The sequence below is a fragment of the Ornithorhynchus anatinus genome, chromosome X5 (assembly GCF_004115215.2).
Source record: "Ornithorhynchus anatinus isolate Pmale09 chromosome X5, mOrnAna1.pri.v4, whole genome shotgun sequence".
Taxonomy (NCBI): Eukaryota; Metazoa; Chordata; class Mammalia; order Monotremata; family Ornithorhynchidae; genus Ornithorhynchus; species Ornithorhynchus anatinus.
The window spans coordinates 24,202,050-24,223,612 of NC_041753.1; the positions used below are offsets into that span (position 1 = coordinate 24,202,050).

The 21,563-nt window shown below is 58.0% G+C and overlaps 2 protein-coding genes across 2 annotated transcripts; one reads left to right on the top strand and one right to left on the bottom strand.

The window, feature by feature from the left end:
* Positions 1–348: 348 nt before the first annotated feature.
* On the bottom strand, positions 349–10,712 carry LOC114807953 (tripartite motif-containing protein 10-like). Its single transcript, XM_029054886.1, has 7 exons — positions 10,028–10,712; positions 6,570–6,665; positions 4,960–5,190; positions 4,797–4,819; positions 4,225–4,340; positions 2,235–2,267; positions 349–1,262 (listed from the first exon to the last, which is right to left on the bottom strand). The coding sequence occupies exons 1-7, from the start codon at positions 10,463–10,465 to the stop codon at positions 745–747; spliced, it is 1,455 nt and encodes a 484-aa protein (XP_028910719.1). The 5' UTR covers positions 10,466–10,712; the 3' UTR covers positions 349–744.
* Positions 10,713–15,517: 4,805 nt separating this feature from the next.
* TRIM15 (tripartite motif containing 15) lies at positions 15,518–21,525 on the top strand. The gene is made up of 6 exons (XM_029054649.2): positions 15,518–15,703; positions 17,172–17,402; positions 18,003–18,025; positions 19,248–19,363; positions 19,979–20,011; positions 21,008–21,525. Exons 1-6 carry the CDS (start codon positions 15,518–15,520, stop codon positions 21,523–21,525), a joined length of 1,107 nt encoding a protein of 368 aa, XP_028910482.1.
* The last annotated feature ends 38 nt before the right edge of the window (positions 21,526–21,563 follow it).

The following is a 21,563-nucleotide window of genomic DNA, read 5'->3' on the forward strand; positions in this document are numbered from 1 at the left end:
GAATCCTCGCGAGCGTCACTGCCGCCGGCCTCCCCGTGATCTTCTCTCACTTCCTCACCCCCGCCACGGGCCCAGATCATACGCACGTCCACCCGGTTCCTCGCCTCGCCCCCTCCCTCTCAGACCCGCCCCCTCCCTCCCACCCTCGGCCTGGCCCGAATCACCCCTCCGGCCTCCTCACGACCCACCCATCTCAGCCGTTCCCTCCCCCCGGGCCGGATCCCATCCGGGCCAGGCGGCGGAGCTGAGGCCCTGGGGGGGAGGAGGGGAACTCTCTGCGAAGGCGACCCCCACCCATCTCCCCCGGGCCGCGGTGCCCCTGTGGATTCATCTCCCTCACGAGCCACCTCAGTCCCCTCTGGCCTCGCCCAACGAGGTTTTATTGTTTGCACGATTTCACATCCAACACCGGCAGCTCCGTCTCCGTCTCGATCGAAGGGTGGCCTCCGGCAGCTGCCCCAAGCAAGCCGTGCGGATAGGGTACCAGCCCACGCAGCCCAGAGAGCAGCGGCCACAACAACAGCAACAGCGTGGAATTCTGGGAGTCATCCATTTTCCCGCCCCCGGACCTCGCCCCGCTAGCTGGCCCTTCACGGCCGTCTAGGGGTGGAGCCCGCCCGGACAAGGCGCGTGACTCCACCCGGGGTCAATCGGTCCGGCCCCCTGCCTCCACACGGGGCCGGCCCGGGGGGCTCGGCCCGGAGGTCTCCCCGGGAGGCGGGGGAGGGGGCGCCCGCCTCCCCGTCAGGGGTCCAGGGTGAGGCTGGACCCCCGGCCCCAGAGCCCGAAGAAGGGGAAGACGCGGCCCGTGAAGGAGGCGGAGAAGGTGTAGACGGTCTCCTGCGTGTCGGCGTCGGAGAAGGAGAGCCAGCCCACGTCGTAGTCGAGGGCCACCCGGAGGCGCCGCGGGGTGTCACGCAGCGGGATCCGGGCCGGGAAGGCGCTCAGGGCCGACAGGAAGCCGCAGGCCACGCGCACGGCCCACACGGCCTCTTCCGGCCTCAGCCTGAGCTCCCCCTTGCGCGGGGCGTCCTGGCCGGCCAGGCCCACGGTGCAGCTGCCGCCGGGGCCCGGGGCCACGCCCACCTCCCACGCGTGCCTCCCCGCCGTGAACCCGTCGCGGGCCAGCACGCAGGTGGTGCGGTCGAACCGGCCGGGGCTGGCCGGGGAGCTCTGCCACTTGGACGAGAATCTGGCCCCGCGCCCGTCCTCCCCCAGGAGGAGCTTGGGGTGGGCCGTCTCGGGGTCCAGGACCACCCTAGCTGCGGGGAGGGGAGGGAGTCCGCTCAGTCCTCGTCCCCCTCGAGGGGCACCCAAACCCCTCCCCGCCCCGCCCTCTCCAACTCTCGCCCTGCCAGGTGCCGGCTCAAGCCTCCCCCCGTCCTCGGGAAGGCTCCCTGGGCAAGCCCCCTGCGACCCCGATCGCACCGGTGGCCTCCGTGGGCCGCCCCCCTCCCCCGCGGGGCCTGGGTGGGATTCACGGGTTTTAAGCTCCTCCCTAGGCCGGAAGCTCCCCGTGGGCAGGGAACGTGTCCACCGACTCCGCTGCATCGGACTCTCCCGAGCGATAGTCCGGGGCTCCGCACGCGCTACGCCCTCAGTAAATAGCACCGACCGACTGATCGATTGGCTTCACCCATGCGAGAGGGGGTTTCCCAGTCCCAGCTCTGCCCTCGGTCTGCTGTGCGACTTTGGGCGGGTGACTTTACTTCTCTGTGCCTTAGTTTCCTCATCTGTAAAACGGAGATTAAATTCCCGTCTTCCCTTCCCCCTCAGCCTTCCGCGTTTGGGCAGGGACGGTGTCCGACCAGACTGTTTTGTTAGCTACCCCGGTGCTTATTATTCAGGTCAACGATAACGATAATAGTAACCACTCTGGGACTGTAAAATGGGACTAAGTCACCTGCCCTCCCTCCCTCTTTGACTGGGAGCTCCATGCAGGATAGGGACAGTGTATTTTCTCCAGGCCTCAGCCCAGGCCTCGGCACAGAGTTAGCGCTTGACAGATGCCCCAGTTACTTCTGGGGCCGGAGGTCCACCCCATCACCCACTTCTTGTTCAGAGTATCCCAGTGGGCTTACGGGCATTTGCCCAGCAACTGACAGGGTGATCTGCCCTCTGTCTCCCCACTGCCCCTGAAGTCTCACCCCCTGCCCAGGGGCGTGCTGGGAGACAGAGCCTCTTCTCATTCCTTCCCACGGCGGGGCCCCGTCCCATCCACACCGGACACTTACCTGGATCATAATCCAGTTCAAGCAGGAGTTTCCCTGGAGAGGGGAGAAAAGACAGATGAGATTCCATCTTTCCTTACCGTGGAAACCAGAGTCCCGAGTTGGCGGGGGGGGGGGGGGGGGGGGCGTCACCAGGTCAGATGTCAAGGAGGGAGGGATGCCAAGATCCCTGAGGAGGTTGATACTGGGGGTCGGGGTCAAGTGATCTCCACGGGATGGGCCGACCGAATTCCCAGGATGCCCTGCTAGAGGGCAGAACTCCGGGGGCGGGGGCGCTCTGGGGACCAGGGTGTTCGTAAGCAAAGGGAGATCAATTATTTATTCATCCTACTGTCTCCCCTTCTAGACTGGAAGCTCATTATGGGCAGAGAATGTGTCTGCCGACACTGTTATATTGGGCTCTCCCAAGCACTTCGTACGGTGCTCTGCACATAAGTGTTCGATAAATACCATTGATTGATTGATTGATTGATGACGACTGGGGACATTATGTAGACTACCATTGTGGGGACTGCATTAGAGGAAGCAGAGACACTGCCCCATGTCCCCCATCCCCAACACACACACACCCACACACACACGTCGCACTATAGATTCCTGACCAAATACCCAACGCCTGCTGGGCAGCCTGACCTGGATGGTTGGGAATGAGGGAATTCTTCAGGGGCTCTGGATGTCCTACCGCTACTACTACTACTACTACTACTACTAATTGTGATTATGGTCGTGTTCAGGGCTTACCGAACACTGGGATGCATAAAAATACTACAATCAGATCACTACAATCTTTCTCTGTTCCATATGGGGCTCACAGTCTAAGTAGGAGGGAGAACAGGCATTTGATCTCCATTTTACAGATGAGGAAACTGAGGTACAGATAAGCTGAATGACTTGCCCCAGGTCACTCAGCAGGCAAGTAGTGGAACTGAGATTAGAACCCTCTTCTCCTGACTCTTCACCTTAGGGCCTTTCCAGTAGGCCTCGCTTCTCCCACTGTTGTGGGGCACCCATTTTCTAACGATAATAATGACGATCGTGGTATTTGTTAAGAACTTATTATGTGCCAACCACCGTTCCAAGTGCCGGGGTAGATACAGGTTTATCAGGGTGGACACAGTCCATGTACTAAGTAGGTCATTACAGTCTAAGTAGGAGGGAATAAGATTGAATCCCCATTTTATCAATCAATCAGGGCACTGTACTAAGCCCTTGGGAGAGCACAATATAACAATATAACAGACATATTCTCTGCCCTAAATGAGCTTTCGGTCTAGAGGGACAGATTAAAAAAACCGAGGCCCAGAGAAGTGGAGCGATTTGCCCAAGATCACACAGCAGACCAGTGGAGGAGTAGGGATTAGAACCCAGATCCTTCTGGGTTCTTTCCACTAGGCCACCCTGCTTCTCTAAGATGTGGGCGGGGACTGGGTCCGGCGTTGTCTCTACCCCAGCGTTTAGTACAGTGCTTGACACAGAGTAAGCACTTGACAGAAACCATCACCCCCATCGGGCTCATCAGAGAGAGAGAGAGAGAGAGAGAGAGATCTTCCCTCGTTAACTTTTTCCAGCATCACCCTCCTGCTACTAAGGCATGAGGGGTGACATGCAGGCTCATTCCAGAAGGTCCTGGGGCACCTCAATCAATCAGAACTATTTCTTGAGCGCTTGTTGCGAGCAGAGCACTGTCCTAAGCACTCGGGAGAGCCCAATAGGGTTAGTGGGTATGAACCCTGCCCTTGAGGAGCTTATAGTCTAGCCCGGGAGACAGACCCTGTAATTAATTACGGACGGGGGAAACAGAGTTTAAAGGTATCTACGGTTATGGACAGGAACATGAGTGTTAATTCTGTTGTAGTGTCCTCTCCCGATTGCTTAATACAGTGCTCTGCACATAGTAAGTGCTCAATAAATAGCAACGCTGCCCATGCCCGTCCCTCATCCCTCGGGGGAAGTCGCGGGTAGGAGCTGCTGAGGCCATCCGGTCCTCTCTTACCTAGAAACGCCTTGATCTCTCTCTTGACCGGGAGGGCCTGTTGGGAAAAATCTCGGATTCTCCTTCCCAGCTCGGGAGAAATGGCTTCCGACTTCCTGCACTTCCTCGTCTCGCACCTAGATACACCGAGAGCCCGGTTTCCCGGGAACATCCCGTCCGATCGGTAGCCTCGGGCGACGGAAAGTTCCCTGTTTCAGTCTGGATAACAAACCTCCCCCCCGCCCCCGCCCCCTCTGTTGACCCCCCGCCCCTCCGCAACACACCACCAGGTTTTCCATCTAGGGTAAACTCTAGTGTGTATTACTGTTATTAATATTATTATTATTATCACAGTCCCGGCTCCGCCACTTGTCTGCTGTGTAACCTGGGACAAATCGCTGCACTTCTCTGGGCCTCAGTTCCCTCATCTGTAAAATGGGGAGTAAAACTGTGAGCCCCAGGTGGGATAGGGACTGTGTTCAACCCGATTAACCTGTGTCCGTCCCAGCACTTAGTACAGTGTGTGGCACGTAGTAAGGGCTTAACAAATACCACAATTATTATTATTATTATTATTATGAAGCACCTCTCACCTGATCAAGGTGCTCCTGATGTCCTACGAGAGAGAGAGAGAGACAGACGCAATCACCACGGTTTCAGTGCTCACCCGTCCCGGGAGCACCCCCGGCCCCGGGCCCGGCCGCTCCCCCCGCCGGGGCCCTGACAGGGCGCGCCCCCCTCCTGCCCCTTCTTCACCTTCAGCAGCTCTTGGGGTGGCAACTGGCACTTCTCCTCCAGCTCCAAAATGAGGGCCCCAAATCGGGCGAGCTCCTGGGCGGCCCGGCTGCTGAACCCATCCTGCTCGGTCAAGAGCTCGTAGCCCAGTTCTTCCAGCTGGGCCAGAAGGAGCTGGCGCTGCCCGCTCAGGAAGTTGCCCAAGTGCTCAAACTCCGACAGGACCTTCTGCCTCTTCGTTTCGATCTGGGACTGCGGGGGACGGAGAGAGAGATGCCCCCGTAAACAGGTGCCCGCCCGCCCCCGACCTCCAACTCCCCCCGCCCCGCCACCTCCCTCAGAGAACCTCCGATCCAGCTCCCCCACCGGGCGTCCCTCAAGACATCGTCTCGGGAATCGATCGATAGATCAACGAAAGCAGACCCCGAGAGAAGAGAAAGCTTGGATCTAGTTTCCGGCAAATCTCTGAGGCCTGCCACCTGAGTTCTTTAGTCTAGCTGGCTGATTTCTTTTAGGTCCCAGGCTTTTTTTTCATAAGTCGTATTTGTTAATGATATTTGTTAAGTGCTTATTATGTGCCAGGCACCGTACTAAGCGCTGGGGTAGATACAAACTGGTCAGGTGGGGCACGGTCCCTGTCTTACATGGGGCTCCCGGTCTTAATCCCATTTTACAGGCGGGGGAAGTGAGGCACAGAGATGAGAAGTGACTTGCCCAAGGTCAAACAGAAGACAGGTGGCAGAGGCAGATAGAACTCAGGTCCTCTGATTTCCAGGCCCGGGCTCTTTCCACTAGGTCTCACTGCTTGTAGGCTGGGGCTTATTTTCCCAGCCCTTTCATTCATCCTTGAACCCCGGGGCCTGTATCCCTTGCTCCATTAGGCGGTAATTATAATAGTGGTATTTATGAAGTGCTTCCTAGGTGACAAGCACTGAACTAAGCGCTGGGGTAGATACAAGAAAACCTGGTCAGACCCGGATCCTGCCCCATGTGGGGCTCACGGTCTCATGGGGAGGGAGAACAGGTATTTAATCCCCATTTCACAGATGAAAAAATCAGAGGCCCAGAGAAGTGGTGCAACCTAGTGGAAAAAGCACAGGCCTAGGAGTTGACACAGTGTTTAAGGGCTTCATACGGTGCTTTGCTCGTAGTGAGCACTCAATAAATATGATTGAGTGAGATCTGGGTTCTAATTCCGGCTCCTCCCCTTGTCTCCCGGATGACACTTTTCCGGGCCTCCGTTTCCTCATCTGTATAATGGGGATGCGATACCTGTTCCCCCACCCTCTTAGACTAGGAGCCCCGTGTGGGACAAGGACTGTGTCTGACCTGATTATCTTGTATCTTCCCCAAAGCTCGGTACAGTGTCTGGCACGTAGTAAGCACTAGACAAGTAGCACCATTATCAGAGTTCCCGTGAAATAAACACCTTTATTTCTCCTTTAGAAGTAGAACAGAGGCCTCCCTCCGAGGCCTGTCCACCCACCGAGACCTGCCCACCTCCCAAGGCCTGCCCCCCCCCCCAGCCTGTGCCCCCATCCCCCCGACCCCTCCAGTGTGAGTTTCTGGGGCCACCCAGCCCCGTGGAGGGGGCGGCCCGGGGCAGGTTCCCAGGGGCCAGAGTCACCTACCAGCAGGACCTGGACTCGCTGCTCCTCCCGTCTGATGTTCCCTTGGATCTCCTCCCTCTGGCTCTTCAGAGACTCCAGGCACTTCTCGATTTGTTCCTGGCGAGATCGGGGAGTCTTTATGCTTTGGGGGAAAAAGGGTGTCTCCCTTCAACGCCCCACCCCCACCCTCCTTGGGCGCCACAGGGCTCAAGAGGTCATCCTCTCCAATCAATTAATCAATCAATCAGTGACTGAACTAAGCGCTCGGGAGAGGTCGATCCAACAGATATGGTAGATACCATCACTGCCCATAAAAAGCTTCCAGCCTAGTTGGGGAGACGGACATTAATATGAACAGATGAATCGCGGATCTGTAACAGCAATAACTACCTCTAGAGCGTCATCTCCTTGTGGGCAGGGATCGCATCTACCAACTCTGTTGTAGTGTACTTTCCCAAGCGCTTGGTACAGTGCTCTGCACACAGTAGGTGCTCCATAAATACCGTCGATTGATCGACCGATTTTGATTACCGCTACTAACCGCTGCCTACTCCTCCTTGCTCGCCTCCTTCCTCCCGCCTGGCACCTCCCTCCCCGTTCACGTCCGACAGAACACCGCTCTCCCCATCTTCAAAGCCCTACCGAAAATCGCATCTCCTCCGGGAAGCCTTCCCGGCCTAATCTGGGAAGCGGCATGGCCTAGTGAATAGAGCACGGGATCGTAGTGAGTAGAGCGGAACCCACAGCAGGGGCGGCCTGGCCCCGGGTGGAATGGGATTGGAGCGCAGAGACCAGTCAGCAGCCGCCCTTATTTCCTACCAGGTATAACAGCTCCGCTCCCCGGGGAGGACTGGTGGCGTTCCAGCCCGTCAGACGGTCCGCGGACCGAATGACCCGGACAGATGCCCGAAATGCCGGGGTCCCCTGGTGGGGCTCCGCGGGCAGGGACCCAGATCGGTTCCGCTGTCCTTCCCGTCTCTAGGAGATGTCGGTTGATTGCCCAACTGGGTAGGATTTAGCGAGGGCAGTGTTTCGCAAATAAACCGTGATAGAGGCCTAGCGGATCTTAGCATGCTTGTTTGTGGGTGTTGCTCATTCTGTGTGTTGTCGGTATAATAAATCACGGTTGTTTAAACAAGTGGCTGGTCTGAACTTTGTGCTCCTCTTCCCGACCGCATCCCGAACCCGCCTACGCAGGTCAGCGCACGGTCCTCTGTGGGTGACGGTCTCACCCGATTTTCTTGTATCTGCCCCAGCGTTTGGTATAGCGCTCGGCAGACAGCGAGGGTATAATACACACCGTAAAAAAGGAAAAAAAAAAGACCCCGGATCTGGAAATTAGGAGACCGGGGTGCTAAGCAACCAATGGTATTTACTGAGCACTCTCTGTGGGCGGAGCGCTGTACTGAGACCTTGGAGAGGGCAATACAGCAGAGTTGTCAGACACCATCCCTGCCCTCAAGGAGACCATTACCAGATCTCAGCTGCGCCGGATTCACCTACGGAGGCTACACCATCGGAGCCGGGGCGGTGGGGTGGGGGGCGGCTCGCACCAAGGAATCCCCCACGGACTCCAGCAAGGTGTCCTGAAAAATGGGGGCATCGAAGACCGCGGCAGCTGCCGTGGCAACGACCCACCGGCGGTCGGCCCTGTGCTGAGGTCACTCTGGCAGAAAGGGGTGTCTGCAGGCAGCACCCCTGCCCTCCTCTGCCCTTGTTGCACTCGAGGAGGCTCCAGCAGAGACACAACTGACGGGGATGAACGAGTGCCAGTGGCTCTGAGCACACCAATCAATCGACGGATCTTATTTATGGAGCTCTTACCGAGGGCAGAGCACTCTACTGAGCACTTGGGAGAGGACAATATCACAGAGTTGGTAGACACATTCCCTGCCCACAATGAGCTTTCTATCTACTACTGCTAACGGTGGCATTTGTTAAGCAGCGTGGCGCAGTGGAAAGAGCACGGGCTTTGGAGTCAGGGCTCATGAGTTCGAATCCCAGCTCTGCCACTTGTCAGCTGTGTGACTGTGGGCAAGTCACTTAACTTCTCTGTGCCTCAGTTCCCTCATCTGTAAAATGGGGATTAAGACTGTGAGCCCCACGTGGGACAACCTGATTCCCCTGTGTTTACCCCAGCGCTTAGAACAGTGCTCTGCACATAGTAAGCGCTTAACAAATACCAACATTAACATTAATTAAGCGTTTTCTACGTGTCTAACACTGGGGGAGAGACAAGGTAATCAGGGTGGATGGACTGTGTCCCTCTCCCACACGGGGCTCACAGTCCAAGTAGGAGGAAGAACCGGTCTTGAATCCCCATTCTAAAGATGAGGAAACTGAGGCACAGGGAAGTGAAACGACTTGCCCAAGATCATACGGCAAGAGGACCCAGAAGAACCCAGAAAGACTTGGGTGCTGATCCTGGCTCCACCGCTTGTCTGCTGTGTGACCTTGGGTAAGTCTCTTCACTTTCTATTCATTCATTTAATTGTATTTAGTGAGCATTTACTGTGCACAGAGAACCATACTAAGCGCTTGGGAGAGTACAACGTAGTAAGAAAGAGACACATTCCCTGCCCACGACGAACTCACGGTCTAGAGCGGGAGACAGACATTAATATGAACAAGCTGGACGCTATCCACGTCTCACATGGGGCTCACCATCTTAATCCCCATTTTAAGATGAGGTAACTGAGGTCCCAGTTCTGCGCTCCCTGGCCTGTGCTCTATCCACTACACGATGCTGCTTCCTGGCATTTTCCGGTTTATACATGCACCTTCCCTTCGCGGGCAGATCTGGAAAAGTATCTGTGAGCTTTCCGACTAGATTGCAAACTCCTCGAGGGCAAGGGTGGCGTCTACGGACCCTACTGTTCTCTCCCAAGTCCTCAGTGCAGAGCTCCACAAACGTGAAGCACTCGGTAAATACCATTGACTGATGGAAGAGGGGAGAGGCCGAAGGCAGGGAGACCAGGGGGAGGCCGTTTCAGAAAGGGAAAGGCCTTCAACCAGGGTCGGGGAGTGTAAGAGTGAAGAGGGCAGGTCTGGGAAAATTCCTGTCAGCTCCCCTACTAGACTGTAAGCTCCTCAAGGGCAGGAATCATATCTACCGACTTCCGTACTCTCCCAAGAGCTAAATATGGTGCTCTACACCCATGAGGTGCTCAGTAAACACCATCGACTGATGGACTGATAGCTGGAGGAGGAGCGGTGAGCAGTCGAGAGGGTAGACAAATGAGGGGAGAGGCTGGAGGCAAGGAGAGCGGGGCGGGGGCTGTTTCAGAGGCGGAAGGGCTTCGAACCGGGGTCGGGGGTGACATGAAGGTGAAGAGGGGAAGGGGGCGGACCAGAAAGGATGTCCAGAGGTAGGGCCGCTGGGCGAAGCGGGAGCTGGGAGGGGAGGTCCCCGTGCCCGCCCCCCGCCCCCGCCCCCGCCTCCTCCCCCAGGGGTCTGGGACACGCTCCCAGCTCTTTACCCGGTAGGGCTGGGCGGCCTCGTCCAGGAAGCGCACGGTGTGGGTCCGGTGGTCGGGACCCTCGCGGCACAGCACACACAGGTGCTCCTCGTCATCCTCGCAGAAGAAATAGAGCTTCTCCCCGTGCCGCGGGCACGGCCCCTCCGCGCCGGGCGCCCGGCCGGGATCCGCCAGCTTCAGCCGCTCCACGTTCTCCACCACGCTGGCCAGCTGCCAGTTGGGCCGGAATCCGTCGCCCTGGAAGGGCTCCTTGCAGAGAGGGCAGACCAGAGGGGCGGGGGCTCTGATGTCCGGCCCCGCCAGCTCACGGTACCGGGCGATGCAGGCCCGGCAGAAGTTGTGGCCGCAGTCGATGGTGACCGGCTCCCTCAGGGTGCCCCGGCACACGGGGCAGCTCAGTTCCTCTTCCAGCGCCGTCACGGCTGAGGCCGCCGCCATCTCGGCTGGGCCTCGCTCCCCTGCCCTAGGCGAGCGGGGGGACCCCCGGGGCAGAACCGCCGGTTCAGACGCCGGGAGGGGCGCAGCTCAGAGGAGGCCGAGACGGCCCTCCCTTCCCAGCCCCCGGTTCCGGCCCCACCGGGGCCTCCATCCACCACTCCGGGCCCGGAGGTCAGCTGGAAGCGCCGAGAACCGGAGAGGCGGCTCGGTCCCCCAGAATCCTCTGGGGATGCACGACAGAAGGACCCCGTCGAGCTGGGCGTCCTGCTTTTTAAGCTCTGCCGGGTCTTGTTTTCAGGGAGATATTTGGCTGGGGAGGGAGGGGAGGCGGGGAGAAGCAAGGTCAGGGGGTAGGTTGGGGACAAACCCTCTCACCTCGGTCTCCCTCTCGGGGGAGTGCATGGCAAGGGAGAGATTCGCCTTATCGACCTCCTCAGGGCTCAGTCAGGGAGTGCGGGGAAGCTGATAAGACCGCTGACCGGGCTGGGGGCAGGTCCCCGAGTATCTCGACCGAGGGAGACCCGGGGAGGACCCTCCCTTGCTCCCTCCCCCTGCTCCGTCTTGGATTCCATCCACGTCCTGGGGGGCCGGCGGGGAGCTCGATTTCATGGGTTCTCCCGGGCCGCTTAGGCCTTGGGTTGTTGTCCAGCTTCCTGTGGGATACTCGATCGATCAGTGGGATTTATTGAGCGCTAACTCTGGGCAGGGCACTATATCAAACTCTCGGGAGAGTTCTGTAGAGTCAGCCGACACGATCCCTGCTCCTGAGGAGCTTACAGCGATGGCGGTCTCTAGGCAGCACTGAGTCCGTGCCGGGCACTGTGCTCAACCCGGGGGTGCCTACACGTTCACCAGAGCAGACGTCGCCCTTTTCCCACCTCGGCCTCACAGGCGGGGGGAGGCAGGTAGATCGTGGGCCCCATTTTCCAGATGAGGAAACTGAGAACCCCAGAGGTCACACAGCCGGCCAGGGGTGGAACCAGGCTTAGAACCCAAGGTCCCTCTACTCCCAGTCCCGTGTTCTCTCCCTCCAGTCTGGTTTCCACTTCCCACAGCCCGGTTTCTTTTTCTCTTCTTAAACGGAATTCGTTAAGTGCTTATTACACGCCAAGCGCCGTACTAAGTGCTGGGGGGAGATCCAAGCTAATCAGGTCGGACACGGTCCTTGTCCCACGCGGGGCTCCCAGTCTTCAACCCCATTTTACAGATGAGGTAACTGAGGCCCGGGGAAGTCAAGTGATCTGCCCAAGGTCGCACAACAAACAAGTGGCAGAGCCGGGATTAGAACCCAGGTCCCTCCGGCTCCCAGGCCTAGGCTCTTTCCACTAGCCCACGCTGCCTCTCGGAAGCCCGACTTCTCCTGTGGGCCAGTTTTTTTTCTTCTCCCAAGCCAGCTCAGGATTGGCCCGTCAAAGCTGTGTCCTGGGCACCTTCCAAAATCACACCTCCCCAGCCCTATCTCCCCGTCCAGACCGCCACCCTGTCAACAATATTTACTGATCGCCCACTGGGCCCAGGTCAGTGAGATGTTTCTGAGGGGGGACACCAAGACGGAAGCGCGCTTCTCCCTCTGCCTTCTGCATCGTCCTTCTACTTGGATTTGTACCTTTCATTCGCCCCTCCCTCAGCCCCATAGCACTGAGGTCCGTAAGTTCGTTTTGGACCGTAAGCTCGTCGAGGGCAGGGAATGTGTCTCTTTATTGTTATATGGTAGTCTCCCAAGGGCGTGCTCTGCACACAGTAAGCTCTCAATAAATAAGACTGACCGACTGACTGATGTCGCTATCCGCCATATATTCGTTTATATTCTCATCTGTCTCACCTTCTAGACCGTAAGCTCCTTGTGGGCAGGGAGCGGGCCTACAGACTCTGTTAAATCGTCCTCTCCCAAGCGCTTAGGACGCGCTCAATCAATACCATCGGTCGATTGAAGCAGACCCGCCCTTGTCCCCTGAGGGGCTGACAGTACACCGTGGGGAGCCCGGACAGACGCGGGCATCAGGACCAACCAACTGACGTCAAACCCCCGGGGGCAGGGTCTCCAGGCCCCTCAACTCAAATACCGCAAACGCGAGCACATCGCTTTCAACTAGATGCACCGGTGCTGCGGGGCTCTGGGAGGGGCGGACCCGGGTGGGGGCAGTCGGAGAAGCCTTCCCGGAGGAGGTAGGTTTCCGAAGAGCGCGTGGAGAGTGATGGAGAAGATGTTATTTCGGGGAGCGGAGGGAGAGCCGGAGGGGGCCGGGAGGATGAGCGGGCTTGCCCTTGGAGCCCCAGGTCAGGAGTTTGCTCGGCATCTCAGACGGGAAGTCCGCTGTCGGCTTCTCAGCGGTGAGGGAAGGCCGACGGCTTGACCCTCGAGGGATCCGGAGGTGAAGGCAGGGGCTCGGGCCTGGACCGGCGGTCTCCTGAAGTCCACGGTTCTAGAGAGGCGCTCCTCGAGGTCAGGGATCATGTCTAGCGACTATATTGTACCCTCCTGAGAAATTAGCCCAGAGCTCTGCACCAAGTAAGTGCTCAATAAATAGCACTGATTGATCGACTGATTGGAATCTGTGCCGAAGGTAGCGGTCCGAGGGAACGGGGAGGGGAAGCTGGGAAGCAGAGTGGCTTAAGGGCAAGAGCCCACGATTGGGCATCAGGAGAACTCGGGCTAGTTGCTTGACTTCTCTGCCTCGGTTTCCTCATCTGTAAAAATGGGGATGAAATATCTGGAGTCCCTCTCCCTTAGACTGTGAACCCCAGGTAGGACAAGGACTGTAGCCATTCTGGTTGTGCGGTATCCGCCCCAGAGCTTAACACAGAGTTTGGCAGAGAGTAAGCACTTAACGAGAACTACGGTTACTATCCGGGCAGCGGTCAGGAGGGAAGGAGAGGAAGGAGAAGCAGCATGGCCTCCGTGCGTCTACCCATTCCAGTCCATACTTCACTCTGCTGCCCGGATCATTTTTCTACAAACACATTCAGGCCACATCTCCCCCCCCCACCTCCTCAAGACCTCCAGTGCTTGTCCATCCACCACCGCATCAAACAGAAACTCACCGTTGGCTATAAAGCACTTCATCCCCTTGCCCCCTCCTACCTCACCTGGCTACTTTCCTACTGCAAGCCAGCCCTCCCACTTCGCTCCTCTGATGCCACTGAGCTGTTCCTCAATCTCTTCTATCTCGCCTCCGACCTCTTACCCACATCCTGCCTCTGGCCTGGAATGCCCTCTCTCCCCTTAGCCGACGGACAACTACTCTTCCCTCCTTCAAAGCCTTACTGAAGGCGCGTCTCCTCCGCAGGCCTTCCCCGACGAAGCCCTCCTTCCCCCTCTCCCACTCCTTTCTGCGTCGCCTTGACTTGCCCCCTTTCTTCATCCCCCTCCCGGCCCCACAGCATTTATGTACGTATCTGTAATTTTATTTATTTATATTAATATCTGCATCCCCCTTTAGGCTGTAAGCTCACTGTGGGCAGGGAATATGTCCGTTATACTGTTATACTGAACTCTCCCAAGCACTTAGTCTATTATATTTATTGAGCGCTTACTGTGTGCACGGCACCGTACTAAGTGACCTCGAGGAAGGAGCGTGGACCTGGGAGTCGGAGGACCTGGGTTCTAACCCCCGTTTGGCCACTTGCCCGCTCTGTGACCTTGGGCATGTCACTTCACTTCACTGGGCCTCCCCTGTAACATGGGCATTAAGACTGAGAGCCCCACGTGGGACAGGGACTGTGTCCAACCCGATTATCTTGTATCTACCCCAGCGTTTAGAACAGTGCCTGGCGCATAGTAAATGCTTAACAAATACTATTCCGGAGAAAAAAAAAAGAGTAAAGGAGAACAGAAGAAACCTACTTCTTCTTTGCAGGCTTCTCTAAAGGCACTCCTGGGCTTAGGTCTTCCAGGATCCTCTGTCCTTCCAAACTCTGGACTTTCCTACCTCTCACACACCTCCACGAGACAGCGGAGTCTCGGGACCTGAGTTCCCATCTGCCTCTATCACCGACGCGTGCCGTGTGACCTTAGGCGAGTCACCCCACCTCTCAGGGACAGGCTTCTCCTCTGAAGTGAGGAGTGGAAAACTCCTCAGCCCCTCAGGGAGTGGGCACACTGTGGACGCGTTGTGGAAAATCCAGAATGCTCCCTAAATTTGTCACATCGCCATCCCGCACCGAGGTAGACCAGAGGGGGGACTCTGCAAATTCCCACCGAGAGGAGACCCTCTCAGAAGAGGGGAGGGAAGCGGCCGGGGAAGGGTGGAGGAGAGGGTTGCCCCAACGGAGACCCACCTGCCCTAGGACTTTGCAGCCGCTGCCAGTCCCGGGCTGGGCGGCGCCCGGGCCTTATCAGCCTACTCCCTCTCTGCCAGGTTTATGGACTTCCACCTGCTTGTTCCAACAGGAAGTCGCTCGCTCCCTTTTCCCAGGGTGGGTCCCTCGCTGGTGGGTTCCCAGGGCGGGTCGGACCCGAGGTGGCGAAGACTTCCAGCACGGCCCACTCCCTGGAGGACATCCCGCCGCCGCAGCTCCGCCGGCCCGGGGGACTCCGGGGAACGGACAGGCCGAGCCAGCTCCCGGGAGGGAGCAGTTCAGACACCGGTTCCGGGTGAGGCCGCCGGGGAAGGGCGCGTCCACCCAGCGGGTCACAGGATGGTTTTCTCCTGGGTCCGTTCCCCACTTTGCCCTGCCTGCTCTCCCCACCCCTTGCCCCGTCCACAGCTTCCTGGAAAGTGAGTCACGACTTTGGAAACGGGGAGCCCGAGGCAGAGTCCGGACGGGGAGCGGACCGACGGAGACGGACTGGCAGAGGGACAGACCTCGGACCGTGACACTTTCATCCCCGCGCCGGACAGGAAGAGGGCCTGCCCCATCTGGGGCCCACTGACTGACCGACGGTGGGACGCTCCACGCCGTCCTCCAGAGACCCCTCTCCCAGGTTCTTCGGAGAGGGGGCCCCGTCCTCCCTGGGGGCCCCTCTTCTGCCCACTCCCTGAGGAGGGGCGGGGCAAGGACAGCTCCCAGACCCCCGGGGGGCAGCCCCCCCCCCCCGCCGCCGGCCAGGTCATGGAGGAGTCCCCGGACGTGTCGGCCCCGGGCCCCGGTGGGGGCTCTTTCTGTAAAGAGCACCGGGAGAAGATCTATTTCTTCTGTGAGGACGATGGGAAGTTCCTATGTGTGTTCTGCAGAGAGGGGCAGGAACACAGGACTCACAGAGTGGACCTCTTGGACCAGATCGCTCATCCCTACAAGGTGAGACCCCCTGGCCGGCTCTGGTCCCTCCGGGCCGGGGAGCGGTGGCCAGCAGCACTCAGTTTCCCCCACCCCCACCCCTGCCGCTCCCCACTTCCCAGTGGTGGGACGCTTAGGAGAGAGAGAGGAGGGAACAGGGAGTCACGAGTTCTCATTCCAACTCTGCCCCTTGCCTTCTGTGTGACCCTGTGGGCAGATCACTTGACTTCTCTGGGCCTCGGTTCAACAATAATGGTATTTGTTAAGCGCTTACTCTATGCCGAACACTGGACCAAGCTCTGGGGTAGATACAAGATAAGCAGGTCCCACATGGAGCTCACAGTCTAAGGAGAAGGCACAACAGGTATTAGAATCAGGCCCAGGCTCTGCCCGCAGCGTGGCTTAGTGGCAAGAGCCCGGGTTTGGGAGGCAGAGGTCGTGGGTTCTAATTCCGGCTCCGCCGCTTGTCAGCTGTGCGACTTTGGGTAAGTCACTTCACTTCTCTGGGCCTCAGTTACCTCACCTGGAAAGTGGGGATTAAGACTGGGAGCCCCAGGTGTATTAGCTTGTATCTACCCCAGCGCTTAGAGCAGCGCTTGGCACGTAGTAAGCGTTTAACAAATACCGTCGTCCTTATCATCATCATTATTATTATTAGGCCAAGCTGCTTCTCTTTCCCCAGGAACGCCTCAGGAACCGCCTGGAGGGCTTGAGGAAGGAGAAAGAGGCGCTTGAGGGGGTGAAGCAGCGGGAAGATGCCAAGCTCCATTTGCTCCTGGTGAGTCCCTCGGCCCCGGCCTTTCCGGGTGGCTGCCTGGGGCGGCTCCCCCCCTCCAACATCCCCCAGACCGCACGCAAAGCACGGCTTCCTCCCGGCACCCTCATGGCTTTGGGGTTCACCACTGAGATGGAGATAGCTCTTTCTAGGGATCCAGGCACCGCGGCCTCTCCTCCAAGCTGGCGGGGTGCGAGGAGGGTCCAGCCTCTCTCTGCCTAGGGAGGTCTGAGGAAAGTGATTCCGTACCACTAACCGGCAGTCTGATTTAAGTCTCTCTCGTTGCTAGAGTATTATTACGATTATCGTTATCATTACTAAGTTTAAAAATCTTGAGCTCACGCCCCCACGCATTTGGATTTGGACGCTCTCTTCACCCCACCACAGCCCTTATGAAACGCACTTATCTTAACACGTCTCCCGCTCTGGACTGTAAGCTCTTCGTGGGCAGGGAATGTATCTACCAACTCCGTTGTACCGTCCTCTTCCGAGCGTGCTCTGCAGGCAGTAAGTGTTCCATAAACGCGATCGATCGATTAACGTCCATCTCCCCCTCTAGACCGTCAGCTCCTCGTGGGCAGGAAATGTGTCTCTCAACTCTGTTGTATTGTCCTCTCCCAAGCGCTTAGTCCAGCGCTCTGCCCACCGCGAGCACTCAATAAAGACGACTGATAGACGGATCTGTCCCCCTTCCCCCGGGCCTCGCCCCCACAGACCCAGCTGGACGGCAAGCGTCGGCAGCTGGACGCCGCGTTTGAGCGGCTGCGGGGGATCCTGGAGGGGCAGCAGCGTCTTCTGCGGGCCCAGTTGGAGAAGCTGGACCAGGCTATCCGGGAGGAACGGGAGGGCTACCTGGCCCGGATCTCTGAGGAGCTTGCCCGGCTCAGGGTCCTGATCGTGGAACTGGACCTCAAGTGCCAGCAGCCGGCCAGCGGGCTTCTAAAGGTGAGGCGGTGGGTCCCTCCCCTCCCCCCCCCCCGCCCGTGTGTGTGTGTGTGTGTGTGTGTGTGGTTTTGGGGGGGTGGGGGAGTCTGAGGTGGGGTGGGTCTGAGGGGTTGTGGAGGGCAGGAGGCCGTGCCCTTAGGTGGAAATTCCAGAGTGGAGAGGATGCTGGGGAGTGGTGTTATCGCTAAGGGATAACAGGGCCCCGATGGCAGAACTGAACAGAAAACGCTAACAGCCTAAAGGTGAGGGGAGACCCTGTTGGGGGTGTTGGGATGGGAAAGCAGGAGGGTCAGGAGACGGGCCAACATTCCCACAAGGCCACGTCCCGGGGGTGGAAGTTCCAGGGCAGGGAAGATTCTGGGAAGCGGGGAGGTCACCAAGGGATGAGGCAGAGGCGGAAGCAGCCGCCAGCCAGCCGGCGCTTGTCCCTCCTTCTTCCCCTGCCATCCCCCTCCGCTCCCACGCCCGCCTCAGAAAGGGGAGGGGTTCTAGCAGGTGCCGTACCTGTGCCCCAACCCCCACGGGCCCTCGGTTTGACAGGAGGGGCACTCCGGGAGGTGCTAGGGCTGAGTTCCTGTCTGGTTTCTCTTTCTCTTTTAGGATATCAGAGGCACCCTAAACAGGTAGAAATTCCAACTCCCTTTCCCAACACTGGCTTGTGGGAATCTACACGCGCACACACACACACGGAGACACGGACGCCAGGACGCACAAACACATGCTCCTGTTCATGTCACACACGTGCATACAAACGCGCGCGCGCACACACGCAAGCACAAGGAACACCTTCCCGGACATCAGTTAATCGATCATATTTATTGAGCGCTCACTGGATGCGGGGCCCCGTACTAAGCGCTTAGGAGCATATGAAACAACAGTCAGAAGACACGATCCCCGCTCACAAAGGGGAAGCAGCGTGGCTCAGTGGAAAGAGCCTGGGCTTCGGAGTCAGGGGTCATGAGTTCGACTCCCGGCTCTGCCACTTGTCAGCTGTGTGACCGTGGGCGAGTCGCTTAACTTCTCTGTGCCTCAGTTACCTCATCTGTAAAATGGGGATTAACTGTGAGCCGCACGTGGGACAACCCGATTACCCTGTATCGACCCTAGCGCTTAGAACAGTGCTCTGCACATAGTAAGCGCTTAACAAATACCAACATTATTATTACAGTCTAGAGGGGGAGACAGATACTAATGTAAATAAGTAATTTATAAATGCGTAATTTAAAGAGATGTGCCCAAGCGCTGCGGGGTTGGAGGTGGGGTGAATATCAAATGTACAAAGGTCACAGATCCAAAGTGCACAGAGGACGCAGAAGGGAGAAGGAGCTGGGGCTTAATCGGGGAAGGCCTCCTGGAGGAGAGGTGACCAAGTCAGACTCCATTGGAATCTCTGTGAGTTTGGGTCCCTCTGAGGACCCAGAATCCTCAAGGAGAGGTGACAGGTCACTGACTACTGGGGACACCTTGCTGGCTGACGAAGTCTCTGCTGCTGCAAATTTGCCAGAGAAATAGGGCCTCCCCATCCTTCCCAAGCCCATCCCTCTGAATCCCACCCCCTTCCATCCTAGCCCCTTTCCCTATCCATCCTAGCCCGGCCTCCCCAATTCCCAGGGCTTTCCTGGCCCCTCTCCCCACGCTCTGAACTCCCTCTCACTGTGACCAGTGGTGCTGGGGCTACAGAGTTAGGGGGCCGGGGTCAGGGAAGTGGGCCGGGGGACCGGGATCAGGGTCAAGGGCCTATTCCTCTAGAGGCGGCGGGAGGCGACGACCACCCCAGTGACTGGAGTGACCCCTACACCCGGCTCCCCTCCGCCCCCCGCCGCCCCACCTCCTCTCTGTTTACAGATGTGAGCTGGGCACCTTTGTGAGTCCGGAGGCCATCTCGGCCGACCTGGCGGAGCAGATCCGCGAATTCTACCGCAAAACGCTCTCCCTTCCGGAGTCGATGGAGAAATTCTCAGGTGAGCAGGGGGGCCTGGGGGAACCTCCTCTCTCCCAGTCCATCTGTCTGTCCGTCCATCGATCCATCCATCCCCGTACCCATCCGTCATCCACCCATCTATCCCTCCATCCGTCCATCCGCCATTGTATTTTTCGAGAGTGAGGGGCCATACCAGGCACTTCAGTGGAGGGTGGTATTCTAGAGGGACAGAAAATGCTTCCAGGTAAGGAGTGGCAAAGTGTTTGGGGGTTTTTAAAGGTGCTTTATTAAGTGCTTACCACTTTTTTACTGTACTTCTTAAGCTCCTACTATGCATCAAGCTCTGTACTAAGCGCAGGGGTGGATACAAATTAATCAGGTCAGAAATAGTCCCTGGGAGCCCCATGTGGGACAGGGACTATGTTCCACCTGATTAATTTGTATCTACCCCATTGCTTAGAATAGTGCTTGACTTGAAGTTAGCGCTTTAAAAAATATCATTATTATTATGTCATCTTAAAGGTGACTCTAGCCTCTTTCCTCTCTGATGTGTTAGGCTATTCCAAACAGTCCATGAGGCACTCGGCCCAGTTCCATCCCTGTGAGAACCTGAACTCTCTCTCTCTCTCTCTCTCCCCCTCTTTTTCATCCTCAGGAAATTTGCCATTTCTTTCGGAAAACTTGGCAGGTAAGTTCTAGGGTTTGAGACAAAGTGGATGGGTGTTCCCACGGAGATCCCAGCACTGGGGCTCCTGACCCGTGGATGCCTCCATCTTGGGCTGGGGGAAGAAGGGGGCCTGGTTAGCTTCGTGATTGAAAGCTGGTGGAGAATCAGGACAGTCACCTCGTGACCAACCATCCGGGAGGATGGATATTCCCGGCATCCTCCTCTGCCTGGATGGGGCGCTGAGCCCGAGCATCCCTCCCCCGGCGTCCGATGGCCCCATAGGACAATTGGACCTGGGACCCGAAACCCAGAGAACGCTGTCTCTCTGCCCCTTAACCCCATCCCCTCATGACATCATGAGAAGCAGCATGACCCATTGGGAATAGCCTGGGAGTCAGAAGACCTGGATTCTAACCCCGGCTCTGCCACTTGTCTGGATAAGTCACTTCGCTTCTCAGTGCCTCGATTACCTCATCTGCAAAATGAGGACTTCTTTTTGTTTTTTAATAGCACTTCTGAAGTACTTACTATGCGCCAGGCACTGTCCTAAATGCTGTAGATGCAGGCTAATCAGGTTGGACCCAATCCCTGTCCCAGATGGGGGTCACAGTCTTAATCCCCATTTTATAGTTGAGGTAACTGAGGCCCAGAGAAGTGAAGCGACTCCCCCAAGGTCACCCAGCAGACAAGTGGAGGAGCCGGGATTAGAAATCACTGACGCCAGGCCTGGGCTCTTTCCACGAGGCCACTCTGCTTCAAGGCTTCAATCCTGATGTCCCTCCTACTTAGACCCGGAGCCCCACGTAGGACCCGATGATCTTGTATCTCAGCGCTCAGTACGGTGCTTGGCACACAGTTAAGCACTTAAATACCACAATTATCGTTACTGTGGTAAGAAACGTGGGCGGATCCCGGGATCTCTCCCCCTGGGCTCCAGCCAGCCACCCGGCATCCCAGGATCGGCTCGCCCCACCCCGAACACCCCGGGTCTTAACGCCTCCCACCCCCTCCTTCCAGAGAGCGTGACCCTGGACCCCAAGACCTTCAGCGGGAACGTAGTCCTGTCGGCCGACCGGAAATCCATGAGTTTCACCAAGGTGAAGCAGGACCTGCCCGACGGCCCCGAGCGTTTCGACCAGTTCCCCGGCGCGCTGGGCTGCCGGGGCTTCTCCTCGGGGACCCACACCTGGGAGGCTGAGGTGGGCCTGGGGCCCATGGGGGCCTGCATCGTGGGCGTGGCCGATGAGGCCGGAAAGCGCAAGGGAGACGTCAGCCTGAAGCCCGAGGAGGGCTTCTGGGCGCTGGGCATCTCCTCCGACCGCTGCTGGGCTACCACCAGCCCCTCGTCCGACCTGGCCCTGAGCGACACCCCCAAGAGGGTGAGGGTCACCTTGGACTGTGACCGGGGACAGATGACCCTCTCCAATGCCGAGACCCAGGCCCCCATCTTCACTGTCCCCGTGCCTGGCGCCCGCACGCTCTTCCCATTCTTCGGCGTCTGGGAAAGAGGCTCCTGGCTCACCCTGAGTCCCTGACTGCTCCTGGGATGGAGAACTTGGAACTCTTTCCTTAA